We start from the raw sequence: 27752 nt of genomic DNA on the forward strand, positions 1-27752 counted from the left end.
TTTCAGATGGAAGGGCTGAAAGCTTGTGCAGACAGGTTAGACAGTCGAGAGTCCTGCAGGGACTTTTGTCTGGGGAAGGGTGAGGATGATCGGAACAGGTGGAAAGACACTCTGTTTACGCGATGGCCACAGTGACGGCTGTGTCTGTGGTTTAGGCACAGGTCCTGCCTCTTCACTCTTATTCATTCCTACAGGACAGATGGGTCTTTCTCTGCGGCCTCAGGCAAAGTGGATCTGAGCTCACTTGAATGATCTCACTGTGTCTCCAACAGGGTCTGTAGGAGTTGGAGCCGGACTTCTGTGGTCGTTGAACCCCTCCTGTTCTTAGCTCTAGCCTTGGGTGTGATTAATGTCCCTTCTAATCACTGGGAGAGATTGCATCAGAGCCATCAGCTTCATAAATCCTCCTCTGGGGACTGCTATTTGGAAGAGCTCTCCGTATTCCCAGGAGGTCCTAGGCCAAATGTCTTTGCTTTCTTCCCGGAGGCCCATTACCATAATTCTCTTTTAAATTTTTTACTGGGGTAGATGTCTTTGGTGTCAGATCATAGCTGCAGCCAGCCAGCTCCCTTCTGGAGGTTGTGACCACAAACAGATGCTTCCCCCAAAGCCTTGAACCACAGAGGACACTTAAGAAGAGATTTAGTAGGATTGTAACAGTGACTGGGATTTGTTTAGGATCTTTGTGTTCCTGTGCCATTAGGGTCTTTGTGTTCCTGTGCCATTTCAGGTGCTGGTCCTTTTTGTCTTTCTAGTTTCTTCTATGGAGGTGGAAGGTGGTGGCCTTCCCTCCTGTGAGTGCTGTGTTGGGTGTGCTTTTGCAGCGAGAGCCTTGATTCTTGTTCCTTACTGCCAACTTTCATTTCCTCCATTGCTCTCTAGGTCCAAGACAAGATTCTGAATTTTTTTTTCGGTCACATAAATAACTTGAAGAGCTGTCATTTACAATTTATTGTGTTTACAGTGTCTCTTTGGCATGGAGCTTCTGACAGAATCACAGAAGGGACAGGCTCTTTACCAGCTCCTGCCCTTGAGTCGACGATTACATATTATTACATTTATGTCCACCTGAGGAGGAATGGGCATGTGCAAGGAAAGACATGGAAACCATTGTGGGAGACTTTCACATTTCTTCACACCACACATCTCTAAACAAGGAGGCTGAAGGGAAAATAGGCCTTCTTGCAGGCAATTGTCCTGGGTCTGAGGCTAGCGGAAGGGATGGCTAATGGAGGTCGAGACCTATCTCCTGGGAGGCAGTGAGCATTTGTTCTGGCGAGTGCCGGAGTGGCCACGTTCTTGTCCCCACAGACTATTTTCTCCATTAGGCCTGGAACTCGAATGGAACATAGTGTAATGTCAACCTGACTGTCCCTGGTGTCCCTCAGATCATATTCATTCACCTTATACATGGTGACAGAGGCTCTGGGAGGGGACAGCTGAGAGCGGAGGGGTCTCAGAACACCTGGCCGTCATAGGAGGGCATATTTCCCTAAGATCCCCTACATTTGCCGCCTGCATCCTAGGTCTTTCCCCGGGGCCCGTGTCTGCAGGTGTGATGCTGAGAGGTTGGCTTGGATCGGGGTAGCACTGCTTGCAGGGCCGTGCAAGGCGCAAGCTCACACCGGGTCCCTAGGGCTCTGTGGGCCAACAGAGCCAGCCCCACAGCAGCCCTGCGTCCACCCTCTTGCTTGCCCCAGCTTTCTCTGCTAAAGAAGGAGCTAAACAAATGGCAGGTGTGCAGGCCAAGCCACGCTGCTCAAATTAGCTGTGTTGCTAAGGAAACCAGTCAACTGGTTGAAGGAAGGAGCATTGGGTAAAAGGGATAAATCAATAAGCGAACCTATTTTTATCATTTCCCTAATGATTGTCTTGAAGCTGCTAGACAGGGAAGGGGAAGAGAGAGCTGTGGCGACACCAGTCCTCATTAGCAGCTTGGAGGGAGCGAAGGGGTATTTGGGAAGGGCGCCAGGAAAGTTTATGAAGTGAGACCCCTAGCGAGCAGACAGTACGGTGGAGGGGCGGCATCTTTGCAGGCTGGAAGCTCTTTTCTGGTCATTCCCTTCTTTGGCTTGGTCTGGGCCTTTGTTCTCCCGCATTTGATCTTCCAAGGCTCTTGCCTAGCCTTCCCCTATCCTCGTCTTTATACTCAGGTTGATGTGGACTTGGGTATGGGTTGGATTTTTCGCCCCCCGGAATACATATAGCTATTATTGATTTTATGATTATAAGTTAATACATGCTCATTATAACAGTCAGACAATGGATAAAGGAGTGAAGAAAAAAGTGAAAATAACCCTATTACTCAGAGAAAACTCATTATCCTCCTAGCAAAGCAGGCGCCTCCCTCCCCCCACCTCTCTCTCCTTTTGTAACATTAAAGAGAATGTCTGTGCGTGCTGGCTCCCTTTCTCTTTCTTTTTTGATAATGTATGCCCACAGCACACAGTACAAAAGTTCAGATGGGAATACTGTGGAGAGAGAATATGGGACTATATATATATATATATATATATATATTGCAGGATCTGGTGTCCCTATGCTATCCATGTATTAATTAGCCATTTATTAATTAAATAGTAATCATTACATACCCACTATTTCCAAACACAGTGTAGGCCACCAGGGACAGGCCTGTGTGGGACAGGCAAAGCCTCTGCCCTCGGTCTCCCAAGCCTTTCTGCTTCATTGGCTCCATTGTTTCGAGTATTAGAATACAGTCTAGACTCCATGGTGGACATTCTCCAAATTATGCTTCATGCCAAGCCCAGAGCATAATGGGAGCCACTGAATTCCTAGGCAGAATGAGAGCTCTCTGCAGACACACTTGCAGGCCATCACTGACTGTGACGGCCATGAAGGGGCTGCTCTTTGCTGCCCTGGTGACATGTAGCTCCCTTTCATCTCTCCAAGTCACGTCTTTTGCCTCACCTGGGAGGCACATGAGTTGAAACTGTGGGCTGTTATCTGCAGTTCAGGGTCTTCTCTTGGACATGAACCAGAACCTTTGCTATTGGGCTTGGCATCTGCTGGCAAGAGGAAAGGAGTCACCGTGCAGAGATGGGGGTGCATAAGGTCCTGAACTGAGCAGAGGGAGGGAAAGCCTGCTTGCACTTCCTCCTCCACTGAACATTGCTTAAGCTCCTGCTCTGTACCAGAATCTCTGCTGAGCCCAGCCTACAGAGAGTTAAATGAAACACCTGCTTTCAAGATAGAGTTTCTTGGAGGAGATAAATAGAAGATACAAAAAAAAAATGAGCAATGCAAAGAAAATGAGGCATAAGGGAAAATGTCACCAGGGGAAGTGTTAGCATGTGCTCAGAATAGAGAAAAAAGATCACCCCAAGTGGTGGTGGACATCAATGGATGTCAGTGTCTCTTCTTCTGTTCTTTATATTTTCTTCAAGAAGGGAAGTGGAAAAGAAGCTAGAGAAAAGAGATGTGACCCCGTGGCTGGGACCCTGCCCCCACCCTGTATGCCATCCTGCTTGCTTCCCCTCAATTTTCTGGTGCCTCGCCTTTCTCTCACTTAACCCCCAGAAACCTCCAGAAGCTTCACACCTTTGCCTCCCTTGACCCATACCACAGTCTTATGTCATATTCTTTATCCTTCCCAGATTCCCACCTGTACTGGCTGGTTTTATGTTAACATGTCACAGCTAAAGTCACCTAAGTGGAGGGTGCCTCAAAACAAAGCCTCCACAAGATCAGGCTGTAGACAAGCCTGTAGGGCATTTTCTTCATTAGTGATTCACGGGGAAGGGTCAGCCCATTGTGGGTGGTGCCATCCTTGGCCTGGAGGTTCTGGGTCTATAAGAAAGCAGGCCAAACAAGCCATAGTGAGCAAGCCAGTAAGCAGCTCTCCTCCATGGCCTCTGCGTCAGCTCCTGCCTCCAGGATCCTGCCCTGTCTGAGTTCCTGTCCCGACTCCCTTCAGTGGTGGACTATGCCATGGAAGGGTAAGCCAAATAAACCCTTTCCTCCCCGACTTGCTTTTGCTCAGGGCGTTTCATCTCGGCGACTGAAGCCCCAACTAAGATACTACCTTTTGAATCTAGTATTTGGGGCCGTGGATAGCACCAGGCTTTGAGACTACATGACTTAACCAGTCACAGACAATTTTACTCATCAGCCTCTGAGGTCAAGAGTCATTCTTCTGTAATGTTGTGACATGCCCGTACCTTTTCCAGGCCGGTCTTGTGTCCCTAACAAGCATCAAATATCTGATCTGGACAGTGAAACTTAAAGGCAGGCCCTCGCAAGGAAGTGCAGATGGAGTCTGCCTGGCTGAAGAGAGGCAGGTGTGGAAGTGAGAGTGATTAGTGGGGCCAGCGTTCTAAGTGGGGATCAGCGGGGAGAAAGCCCTGAGAAACGTGTACCTGCTGAGCTGTCTTAGCAGCCTGGCTTGATTGCTCCGGCACTTTCAGTTGTTGGTTTTCCTTCCCAGCCTTCCAGTGGAAGAATGCACACCCCCCCGTCCAGACCATTCCAAACCCAGTGGATCCACAAGAAGCAGAGATTTATACAGCTTGAGTGAGAAAGTGATCTTTCCCAGGGAGCTCTTGGGTCCACGGAGGTCTGAGTAGGTCTCGGAGCTTGCACGGGGCACTTCTAACCATGGGCAATAGCCAGGTGAGCCCAGTGGTTTTGTGAACAACTTTATTAATAGCATTGGTGTGTGTGTGTGTGTGTGTGTGGGTGTGTGTGTGTGTGTGTGTTACATGGAAGAGACAATGAATATATCACTCAACTCAGATACCAGCCCCTCCTCAACCTGCGGTGATCAGTGAGACCTGCTGTTTTTCATCAGGGTTCCTAACAATGTTCCGGTGAGTGCCATTGCCAAGAGATGCTCTGAACAAAGGATTGCTTTGGTGAAGCAAGTTTGGAGTGTGCTGTGTCCCGATCCCCACCCCACTGTGTGTGCAGTCACACACTGTGTACAGTCACACACTGTGTACAGTAGCATTAAAAGGCTCCAAGCCGTCCTGCTGGGAAGGAACCTGCTTAACTTTACTTAACCCAGGCTTCCCTCATTTATTTGATTGCAAGTTTCTGTACCACGAGTATTTTGTGACCTACATTGTAGAAACAGCACCCCAGATGCCCTCAGCTTCTGTAGCCATTCATCAATGCTGTATTGGCACACTGTCAGTTTCCTTTCTGGACCGATTTCCTAGGCAAGGTCAGAAATTCCTCAACCACCACTTTTGCCTCACTGTCGCCTGATTGGCCTGGGAATTCCAGGCACCAGCACCAGGCCCAGGATAGCTTGGCCTGCTCTAGAGTCTTGTGGGATACCGGACCCTGTGTTAGTCCTTTGTTACTCTATATGCAAGGCTCTAGGTAGGGTCAGCTATGTGACAGAAGTATTCTCCTTCTGATCCTTGTGCTCTGGTGGTCTGGCCAGGGTTTGTGCTGGGTGGACACTTGTCCTAAGATAGCGGGTGTGGTGTGCAAGCTAGTGTGCCTGCAGCATGTTTGGCTCTTTGAGGTTGCCCTTAAATTCCAGACTTTGAAGCAGATAAAATGCCTGGTAGTACTAATGGAGCCATGCAGTGGCTCCCCTTCAGCTGTGAGGGCTTCAGGAAGTGCCATAGAATCTGGGGCAGGAGTCCGTCCAACGAGGCCCATCCATTTTCCAGATCAGGTGGTGGAACATGAGGAAGCAGAGGATCTCGGGGTTGGGGGTGCTGTGTGAGAACTGGAGATGTGTGGGAAGGAAGACTGCCAGCTGTGGGAGAATGCCTGTGACTCAGGGGTGCATGGAAACGGGGGAGAGATGGTACTACGGAATGTGGTGGACTAGAAGATTCACCTTATCTCTAGCCTCCTGTGCTAGCCCCACGACCAGAACAACTGGTGGGCACACATGGCCTTTACCTGCAGGATGCTCTGGTCTCTGCCCCTCCCCAAGGGTCACTGGGTGTTCATTTGATGGGATGGAATGAGAGGCATGGGGATGGGGGCTTCTTTATGATCTGGCTGCCTTCTGTATAGGAAAGAGGTGTTTCGGTCCTGTGTCCTACTCTGTGCGCTGACAGGAGAATGGTCTCCATCCTCTCCTCCTTGTCAGATACTGTCCTTCTCTCCAGCTTGAGCTGTGGAATTTGCCAGAGAATAGGTTGACCTGCAAGGCTAGTGACACATCTGGCTTGCATTTGTCATAGCGGTAATTACAGAATGAAATCCCAATGTGCAAGATGACTGGGCCCTGGGAGGGAGCCCGTGTCTCCCTCTTCTAGCCATCGCCCCACCTCCCCTGAGCTTGCAAAGTCCTTCTGCAGGAGTCAGGGTGCCTGCTTTGAATCATGTTTTTCAAAGAGGTGCAGAGAACACCTCACCTGTCTCCAGAAAAACAGCAGGGGAAAGCTTGTGTGTTTACTCAGTGGACTCACAGTTTGGTTCATGCTATGCCCTTCTGATCCCTATAAATGCAGAGGCTTGGGAGACAATACGGTGAGACCAAGTGCTTCTCCTGACCCCAGGATGTGCTTTCTGTGTCAGATATTAAGACAGAAGGGGGGCTCACATGGGATGGGGAATGGTTTCCTCTCCAGAGTTTCTTCTTTCCGTCAGTTGGTCGGAGGCTCTGGAGAGAGGGGTGATTCTAGATGTGATTCTGAGAAGGCGACAGGCAGCCACAGCCGGGTCTTTTTTGAGATTAAAGCTGGTTCTTCTGCCCAGGCACCTGAAGCATGGGAAGAGCAGGATCCTGTTACAGGGTTCCTCTTGCTTCTTCCTTCTTTCCCATCAATTTGAAGCCCTGGTTAGTTACTGGATTTATATTTTATTTCATTCATCATTTGGGGGATTGGACATAGGACCAACTCTTATTAACCACCTGCTTCCTTTCCTTGGAGAAAATGCTTTGTTTTCACAGACCAGCCCTAAATGATAATGCCTCTCATAGTAAGGCCCATGATGTGTGCTGCCTGCCGGTTGCTTGCGAGTATATGTCATTCAGACGGCAAAGACCAATGGGAAGGAAGAAGTTTGTGTGTTTATGTATGTGGCCATCTTGAAGGCCGTATCTTCCCTTACATGAACTTGATCCTTAACTCCTCTTTTTCACGCCATTTGAGTACATGATCCTGGCCACCATCATTGCCAACTGCATCGTCTTGGCCCTGGAGCAGCATCTTCCTGAGGATGACAAGACCCCGATGTCCCGAAGGCTGGTATGTACTGGCTTCCTTCTCCCTTTCTCCCCCTGGTCCCCTGCCTCCACCCCACTTTCCACACTTTAATTCTCACACAGCTCTGTGAAGACTGTTCTTTACTGAGGGACAGTTAACAAGCAACCTCACTGGGACTCACGAGGAAGAGGGCATTGCAAATACTTGTGTGTGCTCACATGGCAGTCAGGCAAGAAGAAGGGGCAGACAGGAGGGCCATTGCTTCACGCCTCTTTCCTAAGGGACTGTTGAAGTGAGAAGGAAGAGGGAGGGTCACAGAGAAGGGAGGAAGATGCTGAAGGCTGAATGTGTTGGTGTGGTAAACTTGCTAAATGCCGGCATCCTTCTTCTCCTAAAGGAACGAGTCACACATCTAATGTATTCCTGCAGAAGAGAGCATACACGTTATTTGAAGTCCAAACACGTGGGCAAGTGGCCAGCCTAATGACCCAGGCATGAGAACTCTGAAGTTCCCAGCTAGTGGACAGACCTAAAAATGGAGAAATAAAGAAATAAACTCCTAGGCAACACTATGCCAGTGGGGACCTTCAGGAGAAAGATGTCTAGTCCCTATGTGGGACACATCTGTCCATTTTTAACAGACATTTCCCTAATCTGTGTGTGTGTGTGTGTGTGTATGTGTGTGTGCGCGCGCGCATTCCATGAACTTTCAGGTCATCTGGATCTTCAGTAACCTAAGCTGTACCTGTACGTAGGGCTGTCCAACATGGGTGCACAGGAGATAGTCAAGATGTGCCTTTGCCTGTACCTGATAAGGAACAATCCTTTTATTGTTTCTCTGTTCTTCATCTTCACAGGAAAAGACAGAACCATATTTCATTGGGATCTTCTGCTTTGAAGCTGGGATCAAAATCGTGGCTCTAGGTTTCATCTTCCATAAAGGTTCATACCTCCGCAACGGCTGGAATGTCATGGACTTCATCGTGGTCCTCAGTGGGTGAGTCTCCTTCCTTCTTGCTCTTCTGTGTATGTGCATGCGTGCGTGCGTGTGTGTGTGTGTTGGGAGGCTCATGGTGACGTGAAGTAGCCAGTAGAAGAAATATGGAGTAGGCAGAGATCACGATATAAAGCATAAGCTAAAGAAAACGATCAAGGATAAGAGTCTCCATGTAGCTGTACCACAAAGAACCCATTTTCGGAGGTTCTGGATACATATGACATTAGGCAGGGACATGGGAGACTCTCAGGAATGCTTCTGGTTTTCCGTTGTGGTCTTGCTAGATTTCTCAATAACCAGTTTTCCAAAAAGGAGCCTTTTCACTGAAGCAAGTGGCTTGTTCTGGTCTGGAGAAGGGGTCATCCCAAGATATCAATCAACGGATGCAGCAAAAACATCCAGTTTCTTTGGGCGATTAGAGAAGACTCAATTTATGTTTTCTGAACTAAAATAAAATTAATACACTGAGAACAGACTAAAATAATTCATAGATTTATTAATGGCATAAAATTGAATTACATCAAAATGCTTGATAAGTCATTCCTTAGGATTTAATATACTGTATATTGGGATGACCCAGTGTCAAAGGCATGTATAGGACAGTGACTCATGAAGGTGGATATTTGCCATATCACTCATTTGGGTATGAGCATAGTATAAGGATGATGGGTGGATCCAACACTGTAGGCAGCAAATGTGATGGACTTTATAGCATTGGGAATGTTTGATAATACTGTACAGGCTCTGTGGCTTGTGTGTCTTTGAGTCCATTGGTGCTTGCAGGGGGAAGGGACAAATCTGTGTAGGTATGATATCAAGTGTTTGGCACGGAAATTTCCTGACTTAGCTGCCTGGCTTGCTTAGCAGAGCTTCACGGGTCATTGAAGAGAGGGACCATGTAGCCACCATTATGATGAACGAGTGTGAGGAAAAAGGAAATTTGTCGGGAGTTGTTGGGTTAGGGTAAAATTTGAGGTGAGCTTGGAAGCCATCTCCCCACTGTCTTGTGATATAGACCCAGTGTTCACTTTTTTTTTTTGTTTTTAGGCCAATTGTGATTGAGCAAAAGAGAAGTAGATGAAGCTCTAATGGTTTAGAGTATAGTTTATAAGCAGTCAACCTCAGTATAGGTAATGGAGGAATAGGACTGATTGATCATGTTGAAAAAGTGTCTGCTGCCTTACAGAAGGATTTTCTGTAGGTCATTTTTCAAAAAATATTCTAATGGTACATTTGAAATATGACTTAGTATATATAGTACCACAGGAGTATATTGTCACCAAAAATGTAGCACATCTGAACAGTGTTTTAAATGTCTCTAAAATCAATAATATAAGCTATATTAGAATAATTCTAGGTGAGAACTTAAACCATGTTATAATTCCATTTGGAATAAAAGTGTTGTTGGTGTTGCTGCTGTTGGTGGTGGTTGTGGTGTGTGTGTGTGTGTGTGTGTGTGTGTGTATTTGTCCTGTTCAATGTTCTATGCACTGCAAACCTTTGAAATTTCTGGTCTAAGCCACTCATTTTCATTTTAAACTGTCACATACTGATTCTCTTTTGATATTTTTAAGAAAGAGAAAACCTGTTCACTGATTAAGAGCAATTTCTGATTTTTATGGCATCTTCTCCCAGCCCTTGAGAGCTAAGAAATCTTTCTTTCAAATGTCTGTAATTTTGTTGCCTTTCTCAATATATGATGAGCATATCACACATCCTTCCATACTTCTCTGAAATTTGGTGGTTACTGAACAGCACTTTGTTAAGTGGATGTACACAGTTTGCTTCTTGTCTCTGCTCATTATTTGACACTTAGATTGCTTTCTGGGTTTTGCTATAATAATTATTAAAGATGCTCTAACATTTTTTGGATGTCACACTTTACTAGACAGTTTGACAGGTTGAAGTGCAGTCAGTTCTTTGTATCTTTGGCTTCCGAGCAGATCCAGTGAAGCGTGGATAGGAAATATTTAGGGAAAATGCATCTGTACTGAGCGCAAAAGGACTTTTTATCCTTATCACCACTCCCTAGGCAGTGTAGAATAACTAATATTTACATAGCATTTATGCTGCAGGGTCTTGTAGAGCTGATTTAAAGCACCCAGGAAGGAAGATGTGCATGCATATATTATATGTTAAAACATGACATCTTATATAATGTATGTGAGCGTGTGTAAATTTTGATATTCACAGTGTCTCAGAACCAGTCTTCTTCAGGTACTACAAGACAACTGTACTTGACAGGGGAATCTGGTGGTGCCGGTGATAGATGTGGGGTCTGTGGTGGGTGTGCGGAGGGGAAGGACCCTCGCCATTTGACCAGCCAAGGGAAGATTCATAGGGGCTTTAATGGAGCTGGCTGTCACACGGTTGAAGGAGCAGATTTATGGGAATCAGCAGGGTACTCTTGTTGTTACAGCCAAGAAGCCCTCAATTTCTCACCTGCATGTCCAGGGAGTGCTAGAACTTCACAGGTCAACTGTCCTGTCTAAGCTGTCTGCTCAGCTCTCTGACTCCTCAGACTCTGATGGGCTCTCTGGGTGACCTTGAGAAGCTGCTACTTTCTAGTTGACCCAACAAGACTTTGCTCCTGATCCCATCCTACCATCCATCCGACATGTGGGAGTTCTTTTCAGTTTACATGTTGATGGCTTCCAGGCAACGGGTTCACTGTGCACGTGACTGTGGAGGGATAAGGTTCTGACCCACGGCAGTGGAGCTGTCTTACATCTGCACGTTCGTCTACCACCTTGCTTTGCTGCTAAGAGGCATATCGTCTCTGAAGCCAGCTCATGTTTAGAATCCTGCCACGGCAGAGCTCCATGGAGCTTTCTTCTCTCTCTCTCTTACTGGTGTGTTAAACTACCAGGCACTTTACAATTATGGGGTCTTAATATCAGTTAAAGGTGTTGTAGTACTAACTAGTGAGGCAGGTAGAACAGCCCTCGGAGATGAGTTATCAGTACCCAGGGACGGTAAGCCCTTTGTTCTCTGTCCCCTGCTCTCTGGTGGCAGATGCTGGAGTTTAGATCATGCCTTCCGATGCAGGACCAATACCTTTTAAGCCCATTCCGTGCATCCCCTCTCTTGGCCACATAACCTTCCTTTTTTTCCCTCCCATCTTGACACCTGCATCCAGAGTTATCCCTGCTGACAGCTCTTCCTTCCCACCTTGTCTCCAGGTGTCACCTCACATTCCACTCTTGTGCACAGGGGAAGTGACAGTGTTGGAGCATGACACAGTGCTTCAGGGCTGACACTGCACAGCATCTCAGCTCTCAGTTTTGGTGGGGGGTGGGGGCGGGAGGCGGGAGGGTGGGTGCAGTGGCATCAGACAGCTGGCTCAGCATGAGACCTGTCATCATCAGCCTGTAGCTAAAAGACAAGTATTTAGGGGCACTGGAGTCACCATATTCTGTCTGCCACCCCAACCCCTTAGTATTCTTAGTTGAAGTTGTGCATGGCTTAGCGTCTGCTTATGTCGATTAGTTCATGTAATACCTATAAACCCATGAAAGGGGTTGTCTGAGTCCATTTTCTACTACTACAGAATATCAGACACTGAGTGTTTTCTAAGCAACCGATATTTATACCTTGTGTTTCTTGTGTCTGGAAAGTTCGAGAGCTGGCACTGGTGTTTGGTGAAGCCCTTCTAGTCATGTCCTCACAAAGTCAAGGACATCATATGCTGAAGAAGAGAGGGAAACTATCCCCACCCATCTTTTTAGCAGAAGTATGCTCCTGCTATAACTAGCCCATTCTGGCTATAACGGCTTTAATATATGCTTTAAGGACATATCCATAAGACCCAATCACTTCAGAAAGGTATTACTCGACATATTACAATGCTGCCTAATTCTAGCACAGGAATTTTACTAGGGGCATTTAAACAACAGTAAGGATCTTGTCCTCATCTTCCAAATGACGATACCGAGGCTCATAGAGGGCATGTGTCTAAACAGCAGACACCTATCTAGGACGTGAGCCCACACCTTCTGCCTCTAAGTTCTGTCTTCAGCATTCTTTCTTTCTCATACCATCAATCACCTTTGCTACCCCACAGGTCTATAGTCATAAATCTCTGTGATTCATATTCCTCTGGTCCCCAGGAAACAGTGGCTGGAGTGTGGCAGGGCAGCACATTGTCATACATGTATTTCCAGTTCACAGCTGGGGCTGCAAGTGTGGCATGAGAAGCCTCCTGTTTGCTTGTGAGACATCAGTCTATGGGCTTGGAAGATAACACCCTGCTCTGTGGCACAGAAAGCAGGCCAGCTCTTAGTGGAATGTCGTTTGGTGCAGAAGGTCCAGCTGACTTCTTCCCTGTCTTGTCTAGTAACTTGTTTAGTAACACATTAATTCATCTATTTGTTTATTCAGCAAGGCGGATATTGTGGACTGAGAAACACCCTAATCAGTGTATTCTCATCTCTGCTGAAGTGAACATCTATCTACTAGAACTTCAGCTCTCTCTTAAATTGGTACCAATGCAGGAGGACCTATGTTTAAACTCTTGTCAAGCCACCTAGTATGCACTACCTTAATAGGAAGTTATTGAACCTAAATATATAGAGAATGATTGGGTATGATAAAAACTCAATCACCCCTAAACCCTTGGTGAGAGTGAGTCAATGGGGAGACATTTGTGCTTATGACCGGTGTTCATCTCTTATGTTCAGCATCTAGAATGTAGTTACTGCTCACTAAGTTCTGATGTATTAGCTGTCCCATTCTCAAAGTCTCTTATCCTCGATAGGATACAAGAGCAGAGGGAAGTCTGGACCCAGGGAGGCAAGAGACCATCTCCATATCTTCCCTTTGGCCTCACTCGTCTGTATCTACAGCCCCATCTGCCTAGCTTACACTCTTAGGGAAATGGAAGCAGAGAGTATCCACCCCAAACTAGTAAGAAATATTGGGCTCTCAGCGATATCCCTCTGGGAAGTGCTTCTTGAGTGTTATGAGTAGGACCAGTGTTTCTAGAGTAGCTGGAGGCAGGCAGCAGGGAGAAAAAAATCTCGCAGTATTACATCGGTTGTCTTATAACAATACTTGGCATTTAGCAAACCAAGGGCCAAAGCCTACATTTCACAGATACCTCTAATTTGTAAAAGTTGTACCACAGGTTAGAATTATTAGGTTTAGTTATTCCCCAGGCCCAGCCCAGGGCTGAATATGCCAAGGCACTGAAAATTTTAATAATGGTTTTGTATCTAAATGAATGCTACATACAGTACTCTCCCTTTATCCACATTTTAGCTTCCTACACTTTAGTTATCTGTGGTCAACCACAGCCTGGAAATATTAAGTGGATGATTCATAAGTATTGAATGGCCTCCCCTTCTGAGTAGCATGCTAAGATCTCTGGCTATTCCTCACAGTCCTGCCTGGCACATGAACCAGCTCTTTGTCCAGGGTGCCCATGCTATGTATGCACACCTGCCCATAAGACAATAGCCCCTCTGTTATTAGATCCTCTTTCAAGGTACTGCAGAATGTGGGTTCCAGTGCTCCTTAATTAATGATGGCCGTAATTGCGAATGTAGTAACATTGGCAATTTTTCTAGTGTGTTGTTGGAGCTTGTGTTATAATTGTTAGTTAATTTTGTTAATCTCTTAAAACTGTCCAGACTATAAAGTAAATGTTATCGTAGGCAAGTAGGTGTGCAAGCCCAGGGGAAGATATATATGGAGTTCTGTGCTACTTCTCCTTCTTCACGCCTCCTGGAAGTTCAGGGCCAGATGTCTCGCAGCTAAGGGGAGGCAGTTCAATATGAAAAACATGGAGTCTGGGTTCCTTCTCTGAGCGACACTACCCCTTGAGTTTAAAGATGCTAGTAGCTGTCTAGTGCAGCTGAAGAAGCTCCCTGCTCTCTTTATTTCCTCGGTACATGTTTTGGTTCCAGCCCAGTGGTGAGCTATGCTGTTCGTCTTACACTTGGGCGATCTTTGTTTTCAACTGTGCTACAGTCCTGATGCTGTTACAGGGCTGCTCTTTGAGTTCAAAGCCACTCTCAATGGTTAGATTGTCTGTTGTCCCATTAAAAATGTCAGTTTGCTCAGCATACACTCTGGTATCACGGTGATAACCTGTGCTGTGAGCAATGGACCTGTAGTGTAAATACTGTAGTATGCATGAGTGTGTCTAAACCTTGTGCCTCTGCTAAGGTATTTGCAACCAGGCTCAGGCAGCCACTCGAGATATTGAAGAGACATTACTGAGTACTCAAAGTCCTGGGCACAATGCGAGGTGTGTGTGGGATAAGCCAAGTATTCTTCGTCAGGACAGTGAGCCTACATGTCATAAGCATTCAGAAGAAGGGCGTCATACTTGACTCTTGAATCCCAGGGAAAGCTTCTTTAAGGAAATAAGACAAATGTCCTGAGGTGCACAAAGGTGTCACAGGAGACTGTGCATCTGTTTCTGGCCACCCAGACCCAAATAAGCACACAACAACTATATTAATTACAGCACTGTTTGGCCAATAGCTTAGGTGTATTCCTAGCTAGCTCTTACATCTTGCATTGACCCATTTCTATTAATCTGTGTATCACCATGAGACTGTGGCCTACCAGTAAGATTCCGGCATCTTTCTCCTTTGGCGGCTACATGGTGTCCCTTTGACTCTACCCTCTTTCTCCCTGCATTTACTTTAGTTTTCCTGCTTAGCTCTATTCTGCCCTGCCTTAGGCCAAAGTAGCTTCTTTATCAACCAATGGTCCAGTGGTGATAAAACATACTCACAGCATACAGAAGGGAATCCCAAATCACAAAGGGATGGGGCATGTCAGGTTGGCAAGGAAGAAGGGTTTTGCTGAGAAAAAATTCTGAGTGCAAATGCTTAGGGGTGGGGATGCATGAGGAGACAAGACAGAAAGGCATCACTGGGAAGTTTTTGAGTGGAGTAGTGAAGAGATACTTGTCGGGAGGTCAACAAGTCTGGTTTGTGCAGGAAAGCATATACTTGAACCTGTGCGATGCTGGGGGTGGAGTCTTCCTTAGAATCCTGTTCTGGCCATGGCACGATTCTTTTAAAAACTTCTTTTACCCTGGGATCACCTCTGAGGAAAGACATAGCAAAGAGAAGGGAACCATCTCTGTATCTTCAGCTCCGACTTCAGCTTCTTCCACCTCGAGGAGAGAGGGAAGACAAAGGAAAACGTGGGCAGGGGAATGCTGCAAGAGAGCAGGACCAGGCAGCCTGCAGCCGCAGCAGCTCCCAGCCAGTGGCACACACGGAGTGGTTTAGCCCAAAGCCTGTTTGTAGGAGGATGATATCTGGAGCTAAATATACATCGATAGGTATTTTTAGAGGGTTTCTGTAAGAAGGCTGCCCTAACATATGAGTTTTCCTAGCAGCTAAAGATCGAGGAAAGCAGAGTTTTCCTCTGGGAACCCTGTCTCTCTGGTGCTGAGAATGTGGGGGAGGTGTTGCTTATGCAGCCCCAGGGGCCCCCACCCCGATTCAAATCCCTGCAGTAATAGTGTGATAGCCCTGGGTATTTATATAGCAAATCATGTCAGGGAGCCTCGTGGGAATTTTTACAGACTTGTCCTGTACTCATCTTTTAAGCTGTGGGTGGGCCAAAGTCAGAGGTGGGCCAAAGGGAGTCTGGGTAGAGAGAGGAGGCAGAGGCTTGTAATTTTGAAAAGAGGAAACTGACCTGAATGAGGGGATACGAGGGGCTTTGAGTTTCCCAGCATCAGCGAAGCAGGGGCCTAGGACTTAGGTGTCCTTGAGATTGCCGGTGGGGAGGCCTGGAAGTCCTTAGCCTCCACTGCTCTTGAGATTCTTCCTCTCAAGCGGAGCTGGGAGCTGCTTCTCTGGCAGCGCTCCACCTCCTCCCTGGCATTTTGTTCATTTCGAGCTCCACGCTGGGGGAGCACTACAGCTACTGCTCCGTGCAGCATCCTCTTTGATCAGAGCACTATTTCTGTGCCAGTTGTATGATGGGAGAGATACAGTTCGGATGCGGAATTTTCCTCCCCCCCCCTTCTTTATTTTTAGAATGAAGAGGTCGATTCAGGGAAAGAAGTAGGCAAAGGGCAGAGTGTGGAGCTTAAAGATGGGATTCTGTACGTTCAGGGAGGCAGTTAGGAAAAGGCAGTTTGGCAGATTTTTCTCATGCCTGTCTTTTTTTTTTTTTTTTTTTTCTGTTGAGGTCTATCACTGGTTCACTGGACAGGTAATTATTGAGCACTGACTAAATTCCAGGTGTAAGGACTTGGCGTTAGGAAATCCCTCCCCTTCAAAGGCTTCTTGCTGTCCCCACTGGCAGAAGTTCAGTCGGCAGATAACGGAGCAGGGCTAGAATTAGCCGTGGTGGCCGCCAAGAAGAGGAAAAGGCGGAGGGGAGTGAAGAAAAGGCAGCTTGGTTTGGGGCCTTTCTTTCTGGATTTATATTCACTCAAGGCGACTTCGGGAAAGAAATTGTGGTGAAGTTCATCTTCTGCGGACCACTCTCCCCCCTGTGCGTTCGATTCACGTGCACGGATGTGTGAGGCCTGGAGTGAGGGGCCGTGAGAATGCAAAGCAGAGGTCTAATGTGCGACTTCGTTCTCTGGATTCTGAAGACAGGAGAGAAATTAAAGGGGGTGTTTGTGTTTCCCTTGTGTGGATAAAATACATCCTCCTTTGGGTAGACATTGTAGCTTGTGTCTGTGCTGTAAATATAGTCCACAGTTAAGTATAAGCCCACCGGGGTGAAACGTGAAGACGCAAGGCGCTGTTTAATGTCAATGAAACCAGGAAGTTAGCAGATGTGCCCAAGCATAGAGTGGTTTTCTGGAGGAAGGGCGAGGTGGGAGAGCACAGATTTAAGAAGACAAAAGCAGGTGGACTGGTGCGATGGAGGAGTCGGTAAGAGCAAGCTAGGTCAGAGCGGTTCAGTCGCAGTCACTGCATTAATAGCTGGGAGAACGGTGAATTCATCCCGCGTTTTCACAGAAGGGAAACCTGATATGCATGCGGCTAAGTGCTTTGCCCAGGTCCCGCTAAGTACGATATATGAGCCAGGGCTTGGAGAGTGGTTTGTTTAATGCAGATAAAAGAGCCCAGAGCATTGTAAGAAACAAGAATATTATTACTGAGAATATTCAGAATGCCGTGTGTCCGTGGACTTCTTTCAGAATGGCCACCCCTCTCTCACTCATGCTTACGTCAAAGGACAGTTTCACTGAAACTATTGGAATTCTGAAACCGTGGCTGTTTGTGAAACCTCTTTTACTATCATTTTGTGCCAAGATAAAACTGAACAATAGGATAGCTCGCATTTCTTTTTAGTAGTATATCTAATTTTATCAACACCGGGACAGTCCTCCACAGCTATTATTAGTAAGAACAACAAAGAAATTCCAAGAGTAAAAGTTGAAAAGGAGGCTTTCATTTTTAATTGTATCGCCAGTGAGAATGTCTCCTCCTCCAGTGCCCCATTTCTTCAATCTTTCTGTTTGGTGTCTTCTTTCCCTTGCCCCATTCTCATAAAACCCTTAGAGGCCAGAGGGCCACCCACAGGAAGGGGACATCAAGCCTGCCCGGGAAGTCAGCCCTTGCAGGGAGGGGAGCTAACTTCCTATTTCCTCCCCCTCGTCTTTCAACTCCTTCCTTCTCGGCTGCCACTCTCCTGTGGGCTGCCTGAGCCGTGGTGACAGGACAGCTAGGAAAGGGACTCAAGGCCATGGCTCTTCTCCCTGGCCTCCAGCTCTGGGGCAGTGACTTCGAGGCAGAGTGACAGGTGTGACGGCTGCACTCTTCAGTTCTCATCAGCCATGTTTTTGAGGTGATTTACATGACCGTGGGAGGCACATCCTGTACCATGACCCTCCAGAGCCCAGCTGGACCTTTGGAAGCCATTTCTCACCTCATGACCGTTTGATTGGACCTGGGGAACTGCGGCTAAACCTGTCATGGCTTGGGATGACTTTGTTGTTGAGAAAGAGGAATGATGGATGCGCCTCTGTGACCTGACCCACTGAGGCCTACAGCCACATAAGACCTTGGAAGTATGAAGGGAAAGGTGACCTTTGAAGAGTTAGGAGAGAAGAAAAAGGAAGAGGCAGCCAATATTATTGAGCACATCCCATGTTCAGACATAAAGCTGACTGCTGGAGATTCAGGAATGGACAGAGATAGTTTCTATTTGCGCTTGCTGTCTAATGGAGAAGAGAGACACACATTTAAACGGAAATGTCAATAGTGTGCTGAGTAAGTAGGGAGAAGGATTGGGGCTCTGGGATCCTGGACCCAATCAGAAGGGAGAAGGAGGACCAAGAAAATGACGATGATATGGAGGCTGATGCAGTGGAAGAGGAAGGAGGGGAAGTACTAGGAGAGCTTCAGGAAGAGGAGAGGGCAGGTGGGCAGGGCTGGACATAGCAAACACCAGGCACAACTGGGAAAGGATAAGATTGCTTGGGGACTCATGGTAACAATGACCTGAAGGAAGAAAAGAATATTTTCGTGGGAGCCCACTGAGGGGTTTTAGACAGGACAGTGAACACATCTTCAGGGAGGGGCACTGTTTGCTGGGAAGGAAATAATGTCACTGAATGACTCCATGTCGTTTCAGAATTAGGAACCTAGAACTAAGTCCCCAAAGAATCTTTCTTCCGCCTTGTCTCCTCTTTCAGCCTTCAGCTATAATTTTGCTTAACTTACTGAAGTTGTACCAAAAACAGTTCTCTAGACCGTATAATCTATCCTACTCCATTCTAAAGACTTGTTAACCTGCCCAGAGAGGAGACGCAGTTCCTGCCCCCTGAGATCATGCTTTGAGCATCTCCTACTGATTCAAATAATGGGTGAGAATTGATGAATGTGTGGGCTTTTATTTTCAATGCTCAACAGAGAAATTATTTTAAAAACGCTTTGCCGAGAACATTGCTATATGATTATTATGATTTTTATTTTCCAAATAGAACAATAGTCAAAAGATCAAGCCAACCCACATGCTTGTTTATGGGATGTTTCTCTTCTCTCTGCTCCTTGGGCTCATGACACATCATGATGCTGAATCTGGATCCTAATTGAACTCTGGTTAATAACCACGATAAATATAACATGTTGTGATCTAGGGGCTCTTTGTGGGGAGCTCAGAGTGCTCTGTAATTTACCACCTCTCACTCTCCATTCGAAAACTGGAAATGGAGCCCACCCATTCCCTTTCTAAGTATGATGTTATTATAGAGCAGGCCTCCCAGATGTATCTTTCATATCTGACTGTGGTGATAGACACGGGGACTATTAAATTCTTTCCTGGTCCTTTCTGCTGACCACTTGTATTCCATGTCCTCTTTTTCCTGAAGCATATTCAACCAGCTCTTTTTCAGAGCTCCGTCTATTGAAATAACTTAGACCTCTGGTTCTTCTCCTCCAGTGAACAGAGTTTGGGTTGAGGTTCTTCCTTTTTTTAGGGACTCTGATCAGATCAATGTTTAACCACGCAGTTCTACAAATGAAGGAGGAGGAGCTTCTGGGGTTTCAGCTTCCCCAAACAATTACTTGACTAAACTACACTGAAGCCAAACAGGACATATTTCCAGGAGGATGCAAATTTTAGAACCATAGTTATGTAAACTTAAAGCAAGATTGGATCTCAGGGCTCACCAGTCATCCTAGTAGTATTCAGCTGGGAGCCACGGGACTCTCAAACTCCTGGGATTATGTAATGGATGAGCAAGTCTGTGGCCTCATCTAGCACTGGCTGTTCCCAGGTAATGTTTTCTACATGTGGGCATCACAGTAGAGTTTTTCTAAAGTGTGTGCATGGTGTTGGGATTTCCAGATACAAGTGCATTTAAATGCATTGTTGATGAATAGTGCCTTTTCTTTGAGTCAGCAAAACACAGCAATTAGCAATTGGGACTTAGCAGATAAGTAAATTCACATTCATCAGCTATGCTCTTTACTACCTGTGTGAGAATGGGCAGTCATTTTAGTTTCTGCACACCTAGGTGTCCTTCACTTATACTAAACAGAGTTGGGTGACTAGGGAGTTTTAGTCATTGATATTAGTCCTCTGGCAAACGAAGTGGGACTTTGCTGTGGGACAATGGTCTTATAGCTTGTCACTTGTATTATTTTAATAAAAAGCTTATTGACCAGTAGCCAGGTAGGAAGTATAGGTGAGGGTGACCAGGCAGAAAGTAGAGGTGGGGCGATGAGAATAGGAGAATTCTGGGAAGAGGAAAGGTTCAGTCTGCAGTTGTCATCCAGGCACAGAGGAAACAAGATGAGAATGCCTTGCTGATTAAAGGTATCAAGCCACGTGACTAATACAGACAAGAATTATGGGTTAATGTAAGTTATAAGAGTTAATAAGAAGCCAGAGATAATAGGCCAACCAGTTTATGATTAATATAGACCTCTGTGTGTTTCTTTAGGACTGAATGGCTGTGGGACCAAGTGGGACAGAAACCTCTGTCAACAGGTCTTGAACTTTCTGAAATTAGGAAGAGGTTTTCAAACCTAGAAGATTAAGAATTGCTGAACTATTGTAATTAAGCGTGCTATTCAGTGTTGACTGTCAATAAGATCTATAATCACCTAGGAGACATAGGGTTACCTGTGAGGGATTATTTTGATGATATTAATGGAAGTAGAAATTCACAACAGAAACGTGGACAGTAGAGCACTGTGATTCCTGAGCTTGGGTCCTAGACCGCAGTAGGGGAATCATTTGATTCCTGACTGTGGGTACAATGTCTCCCCATGATAGACTATACCTTCCTCAAGCTGTAAGCCAAATCAAACCCTTCCTTCCTGAGGTTGCTTTTGTTAATGGTAATCTTATCACAGAAACAGGAAAGTGATGAAGATACCAATTGTTACAGATGAAGAACAGAGACTTGGAACCCCAAAGGGTGTCTAACACTCTTGTGTCTAGTTGGAAGATCACCCGCCCACAGCTGAAGGTGGATGCTAGTGTTCAGTCTTGTGGAGGTGCAGTGGGAAAAGTAAAAGTTAGACATAGCTTTTATACTCATGAACAGAATGATTTTACTGGAGCAGAGTGTATAGATGAAATACACACAGGAGACTGGAACATTGAAGCCAGGTTTGAGCAGTTTTGCACGGGGTGGTCTAGTCTTTAAGAATGTGTAGAAGAGGAAAATGTCAGTTGGGTTAACACCCAGATAACTGCCTGGGGTCACATCTTTCATAACTGGTATAGGTATCAATGTCTTTTCCCATTGGTTAAAAATGGATCATTGAATAGTTTTGTTTTATTGGTCACTTGCCTATCTTTCCTCTTTTCATATAGTCTTAGGGTCATAAAAGAACATTTCTTTTTCTGAAGACTTTTCAGTTGGAACATAAATGTTGAATTGATTACTGCTCGAGAGAAGAGAGCAATGTTGGAGTTTTGGTTTTTTTTTTTTTTTTTTTAAATGCGTTTCTGTTTCCTGAAACTCACCAGTGCAAATTTATAGATTCATCACAAGCTGAGAGACTTCACAGGGGAATCTGAACCAGGAAAGAAGGTGTAATTTAAAGTCTGTGAAACTCTCACTGTCCTTGGCTCTTACTGCAGCAGTAGGGGGAAGGGGGAGTGTGGACTAGGAGGTTGGTGTTCTTTTACCAGATTTCTTTTGTTTGTTACTCTCATACATGCATATAATGTGTTTTGATCAAATTTACCTCCCATTCTGTCCCCTTCAATTCCTTCCCTATCTCCCTGCAACTTCCTCTTCCAACTTCATGTGCTCCTCTCTAGCCCCACTGAGTCTACTGAGTGCTGCCTGTATGTTCAGGAGCGTAGGGCCATCAACTCAAGCATGAAACACCTTTCAAGAGCTGTGTCCCTGAACCAGCTTTCTTAGTAACACTTCTTTTCCTTCCTGCCCATCCATCTTCCTTTTTTCCCACCTGTCTAACAAATTATCATGTGTTAGGTGCCCACTGAGTGCCAGGTGTTATCATGGATGATGACATACCAGCAAATGAACAGAATTGCTGTGGATCCTGCCTGTACGGAACTTACTGTTAACCTAGGTTATAGAGAAATTTAGAAGACATGACATTGCCTAGTGTGCACTTGGTAGTGTACAAAAACGGTGATCTCATAGATGTCTTACCAACACTAAACTGTCGTGTTGGTATAGCCCACTCAAAATATTAAAAGATTTTAGTGATGGACAGATCTAGCTTGAACTTCAGCTTTTCTACTGAGGTTTCATTTTGGCCAACTTGTTTAACTTATTTGAATCTAATATTTTAAAATATTTTTCTTACAGGGTTGATTTAGATTGAGCAGGGTTAAATGTTCTAAAAATACCTCTCAAATTTCAAGGGTTAACATAATATACTATCTCTTGCTCCTTAAACAGACAAGTTTACTTGGTTTTTCTACACTTACTGATTTAGAGACCAAGGGTCTAACCTATGAGTCTGAGTCTATCAACTGCCAGATCTCATGATTTTATCCTTTACATAGAGCCAGAAAGTGAGAATATGGAGGAGGGATGCTCTTGGTTTCTTGGTATGTAAGTGTGTACATACAATGTTTCGGCATCCTGTCCACAAGAAATTACATGTGGTTCAACCTAGCTGCAACAAAACCAGAAGATCTGACCATCAGTGTATAGCTCCTTCTAGGCCATAATAGTATGCTGCTGAAAGGAGGGTAAGGAGAACATCGTTCTGGATCCTTTCCAAAAGACCAGTGGTCACCTGTCCATTGTCTGCATGAGGATTAAATAAAACGCTTGTATTATCGGACATGTGAGAGAATACCGAGTTTTCTTTTGATTATTAGTAACATTATTAGATAAATACTTTACATGCATATAACTTTTGTTAAGAACTGTGCATAAAAAGATGAGAGACCTGTCTTCAAGGAGCTTTCAGGTTTATGTGGTATGTGTGTGTATGTGTAAATAACTAAATATGTGATTTTAATTTGATATCACTATGGATTCTGAAGAAAGGACCATGGGAATAAACTTGTTGATTCTGTCTCTCTACAAACCTTTTGTTGGGTGCTTGCTGCATGCAAGGCCCATTGGAAAGCAGCAAGAACAATAGAGTCCAATGAGGAAGTTGTGTAGTTATGGGAATTTGGTTTCCTTCTCCTCAAAGGTATCATCTATTGGCAGTTGATGGATACAAGTGTAAGACACCGTTAGGTCATTTTACTACCTCTTAGTGAGATTTTCAGTGATAAGAATGAGAACCAGCTTGCCTTGTTTCATTTCTTTAGTTTCATTTTACTACTTCTTAGTGAGACTTTCAGTGATAAGAATGAGAACCAGCTTGCCTTGTTTCATTTCTTTAGTTTCTTTCTCCTCCTCTTCAAGATCACAGAGACGAGCAGTAGTTAGCCAACTGAGGCTGTTGACGAATTTCCATGTTGGCCAAGATAACCCTGCTGGTTACCACCTGTCTGACTCTGAATTCTGTGTCTCAGAAGCCCAGGGGTCTGGGAACCAGTTTCAGAGGAAAAACAGGTGATCTATTTACTCATGTCTTTTCTGTTGTTAGCTTGTACCAAGATAGCTGAAGAGTTTAAGTTCAGTGTGAGGTGAGCACAGCTATGATAGAGACTAGAGAAAGAAGCAAGTAAATGATAGCCATGGGTCTTCAGAGAAGGGGTTGTTAATGTGGCAGAAGTGCTGGAATAGTCCTTTACGGTGTCAGCTTCAATTATGTCATCCCTTAGTGCAGTTTGTGGGCTCTTTATAGGGTCCTGCAACTGGATCAGGAAGAGCGGCTTCTCCCAAAACAGCTTAAATTAAGTAACTAGTTAATGTGCATGCACACCCATATGTATATTCAAGTTTTTAACAAATTCTGTGTTGTAAAATTTATTTTATGAGTGGCTGTTTACTTGTTTGTATGTCCATGTATGTCCATGTACTGCTTATGTGACCAGTACCCAGAGAAGCCAGAAGAAGATGACATTGGATTTCCTATGTCTGTATGGGAGTGACAGACAGTTGTGAGCTGCCAAGTTGTTCTTGAGAATTGAACCTGAGTCGTCTGGAAGAGTAGCCAATGCTAAGTCATCTCTCCAGCCCCATGAATGCATATCATAGCATGTATGTGGCAGTCAAGGGACAACCTGAAGGAATCGGGCTCTCTTCTCTGCCTTGTGGGTCTTGGAGCCAAACTCAAATAATTAGGCGTTGTGGCAGTTGCTTTTGCCTGCCAAGCTGTCTCGCTGGTCCTGTGTTGCCTTTTGATTGCTTTTGTGGTGAGTTTTCCATGTTTGGAAGAACTTAACACATTAATTTTTTTTGTAATGAATGGCTTATATTCTTTTACTCTTTTTATTTTATGTTTACTATTAGGCCATATATCTTTCTTCATTTTAATTTTTTGAATTGGTCACAGTGTTATAAATTAATTTCTCATACCTATCAATCAGTTTGTTAAATTCTGTAATGGAGACTCCTCTATAGTCTACAGCCATGGATATACAGAGAGCACTATGTTTGGAATTGGGTTTATAGATGTTTAGTGTTTACACAGAGCTAATAGTAACATAGTCAAACATACTCAATTCTAATTAGAAATAATGTGTTGCAGTTGAAAACCCATCTAGACAAAAATTAATAAGATCTTGGTAGTGATCTTCATTGATGGTATAACTATTGGCCTAATAGAGTTTCTAAGTCTTAATTTTGTGAGACACACTGGCCTTAAGATTGATGGAAGGACCTATCTGAAATCATCTGGTTCTCTCATTGCTGCTGGTACCATTCCCTGTCCATATTTGTCTTCTCTCTTCCACTTTTCAATAGAAGTTCCTAGAACACTTTGTGCTGTTATCTGTATTCTGGCTTCGGTGCTGCAGAGAAGGGAACCCATTAAAGCTTGGTGGGGCTCCTGAGAACAGCTAGCCTGGAGGGAATGCGAGGGAAGAGAAAACAATGAATGTGAAATAAGAGTGTTAGACTTTGGACCTCTTGAAGATAGGCCCTAGGTCTAGATGTGTGCCCAGGTTATCTTTTATTAGACTGTATCTGTATCCATGTTTCATGTAGGTTTTTTATATTATCTATTGCCCTGAGGAGGATCTTGAGTGCAGGCAGCAGGGCAACGAAGTTCCCCAGCAGCTTTTGTTCTTTATCAGTGATTTTGTTGGAAGGATTTGCAAGCTTATTCTTTCCTTTGAAGAAAGCATAAACTGCTTCTACAAGGTGCCCCAGGGCTAGATTCTATTGGCTCTCCCTAAACTGCTCTAGGGACAGCCCCCTCCCACCTTCTTCCAACCCCATTAACATCCCTAACCCCTGACCTTGACTGGATTGGTCTTTTCTTTGCTGGGAGGTCCAGCCCTGATCTCCCAGGTTGTCAGTATGGCAGACAAAGCCTGGTCTTGGATAGATGTTTGAAACTGAATTTGCCTTAGGAATGACAGAGACTTAACCCTTGTTTTACTAATAATTCTGGCCTGCTGTTTGAGGGCAGACTCATTTCTCTATAGGAAAAACTGAGACTTGTCTGTATTTATATAAAGAAAAGGGGGAAGGAATGCCTAGTTAATGAGTTTTTAAGGATAACTCCCCTCCACATATCATAGAATAAAAGCAGAATGAGACATCAAAGGATTACAAATAGGGTATTTGTCTTTTTGTCGTGACATCCTAGAACCACACACACATAGAACCCCATGTCCCTCTCTCTATCAACTATCTCTCTCTCTCTCTCTCTCTCTCTCTCTCTCTCTCTCTCTCTCTCTCTCTCTCTCGAACTTTAAATTTATTTTTAAATCTTTGACATTTTCCTACTGAGCACGAAATTCTTTTTACAAAGTAATGTCTTTGCAACACCATCATTTCTGTCAGCGGAATTGATATTCTATGTGGTCATCAGGAGGAGACCTTGGAGAGGGTCCTGGACGCCAGGATTATCCAGGCTCTGCCAGGGACCCTTAGGGCCCCTGACTGAATGCAGTTCATTCACTAGAACTTGGAAGGGCTAGAAAGGGAGACTTTAGGGAGCTATGAGCTGCCCAGTATGACACAGAACATTTGTAAGTGGGGACATTTTCCTCTAGGGAAAAGGGATCATACCTTTTTATCAAATGAGCCTCTGACCCACACTGTAGGACCATTCTGTTAAGTATCCTCCTCCCAAGCTCTGTGAGCTTGAGAATGTATCTGGCTTTTACCCTCCTGTTATCCAGACTCTGTTTTCTGTTATGTTTGATGGCTTTGTACACAATGGATTACTGAGATTTTTTTTTCCTTGCCTGTTTGTACCTTGATGTTATAGTGAGAACACTAGATCAGAGGCCTCAGAAATCAAATGAAAGGCTAGGGATGGTAGGCAACTGTCCTTCTATCATTATTTTTTTATTTGATTGTTGGGTGAGTGGCCAGACCTAATTTGGGGGGATTCCCAGAAGCCCTCTGGGCTGAAATCTTTAGTCACAGTGTGATCATCATTGTATTTCCAGTTCCTAAATAGCACAGTAACTTAACTTCGAATGCCAGACTCAACCTTTCTCTGGTCCATCACCACACACTTGATTGAATACCTTCTTTACTTTTGACAAAATTTTCTTTCCCCTTTGAAATAGCAAGAAACATTATCTCTAGGCATCTGAGATTTCCACCAACTGATGCTCCTTCTCTCGTCTTGCTGTTCATTGCCTGTCTCTTATTACTACATCCATATACTTATAATAAGTATACTGTCTTATTACTCTTCACCCAAGCAAGGCTAGGTTCTCTTGTTTCTGTCCTACCTGTTTCCTTACACTGCTGTTACTCTGTCTTTTTAAAATTCTTCTTGCCTTTAGCAAGCTCATCCTATGATGTTCTATCTGGCGAAAGACCAGGTTCCTTAGAGAAATAGCCTTCTACTGTGCACCTAACATGTAAATGACTTTTCCTGCATTGGCTAGCTAGCATTGTATTTCTTGTGCCTTTTTTGAGGGCCTCTTATTTCTTTGCTGAGGCTGACAGTGGGGTTATGTTCTCCTTTTCCTGCTCTCCAGGGTGATTTGTAGTCTCAGACCTATAATAGATGTTAGACAAATTCAAAGTCAATGTAGGGGTTAGAACCATGTCCATGCATCCTGCCCACCAATCTGAGTGGAGGGGTTTATCTTATTCCAGGTCCACCCATGCTTTCCTCAGGGTGTATCTCCACTAACACATCGACACAGCAGCATCTTGGCCTTGACCAACTCTTAGGGCCATTGATACTGAGCGTGTGGGTGCTGAGCTCACATTCTTGCTAATAGTTCTGGGGCTGAAGGTACAGAGTGACAGAGAATGTGTCCTTGATCAGAACTTTGGAGAGAACGTGATTCTCCCCTTGTGTTTCTGAGGCAGACAGTGTTACCTACCCAACTAACTCGGAGGAGGGGATTCTTTCTGTGTGTCGTCACTGTGCTGTTTAAAATAAGCGAGGTCTCAGTACTACCGGTTGTTTGCAGGGCAGATTCTTTGCTTCTTCAATTAATCTCTCTTCCCACTTGCCAGCCCCCACTTCTTCCTGGACAATTAGCAAAGTGTTTGGTGTTTGGTTTGGATGAATAATTAATCCAGAAGCTTTGTGAATGATTCATGGCCCATATGCTGGGGCAACAGGATGTGGTGTCTACGTGTTTGTGTGTGTGGCACATACAGAAGGTCAGAGGCTTGCTTCTCCTTAGGTCGG

General features: G+C 45.0%; 1 protein-coding gene across 9 annotated transcripts in view; it reads left to right on the forward strand.

Moving 5' to 3' along the window:
- Cacna1e (calcium voltage-gated channel subunit alpha1 E) overlaps positions 1-27752 on the forward strand; it is a 425171-nt gene that overhangs the window by 136087 nt on the left and 261332 nt on the right. For all 9 annotated transcript variants that reach the window (XR_007590547.1, XR_007590546.1, XM_050135146.1 and 6 more), the window contains 2 exons: positions 7075-7181; positions 7997-8136. Coding sequence is in view for 7 of the 9 variants with exons in the window: in XM_050135146.1 (XP_049991103.1) it covers positions 7075-7181; positions 7997-8136 (247 nt within the window). In the remaining 2 variants the exon portion in view is untranslated. The remainder of the gene's footprint in view (positions 1-7074; positions 7182-7996; positions 8137-27752) is intronic.

Source organism: Alexandromys fortis, unplaced genomic scaffold, assembly GCF_014885135.2.
Source record: "Alexandromys fortis isolate MF-2015 unplaced genomic scaffold, M_Fortis_MF-2015_v1.1 scaffold_21, whole genome shotgun sequence".
In the NCBI taxonomy this organism is placed as follows: domain Eukaryota; kingdom Metazoa; phylum Chordata; class Mammalia; order Rodentia; family Cricetidae; genus Alexandromys; species Alexandromys fortis.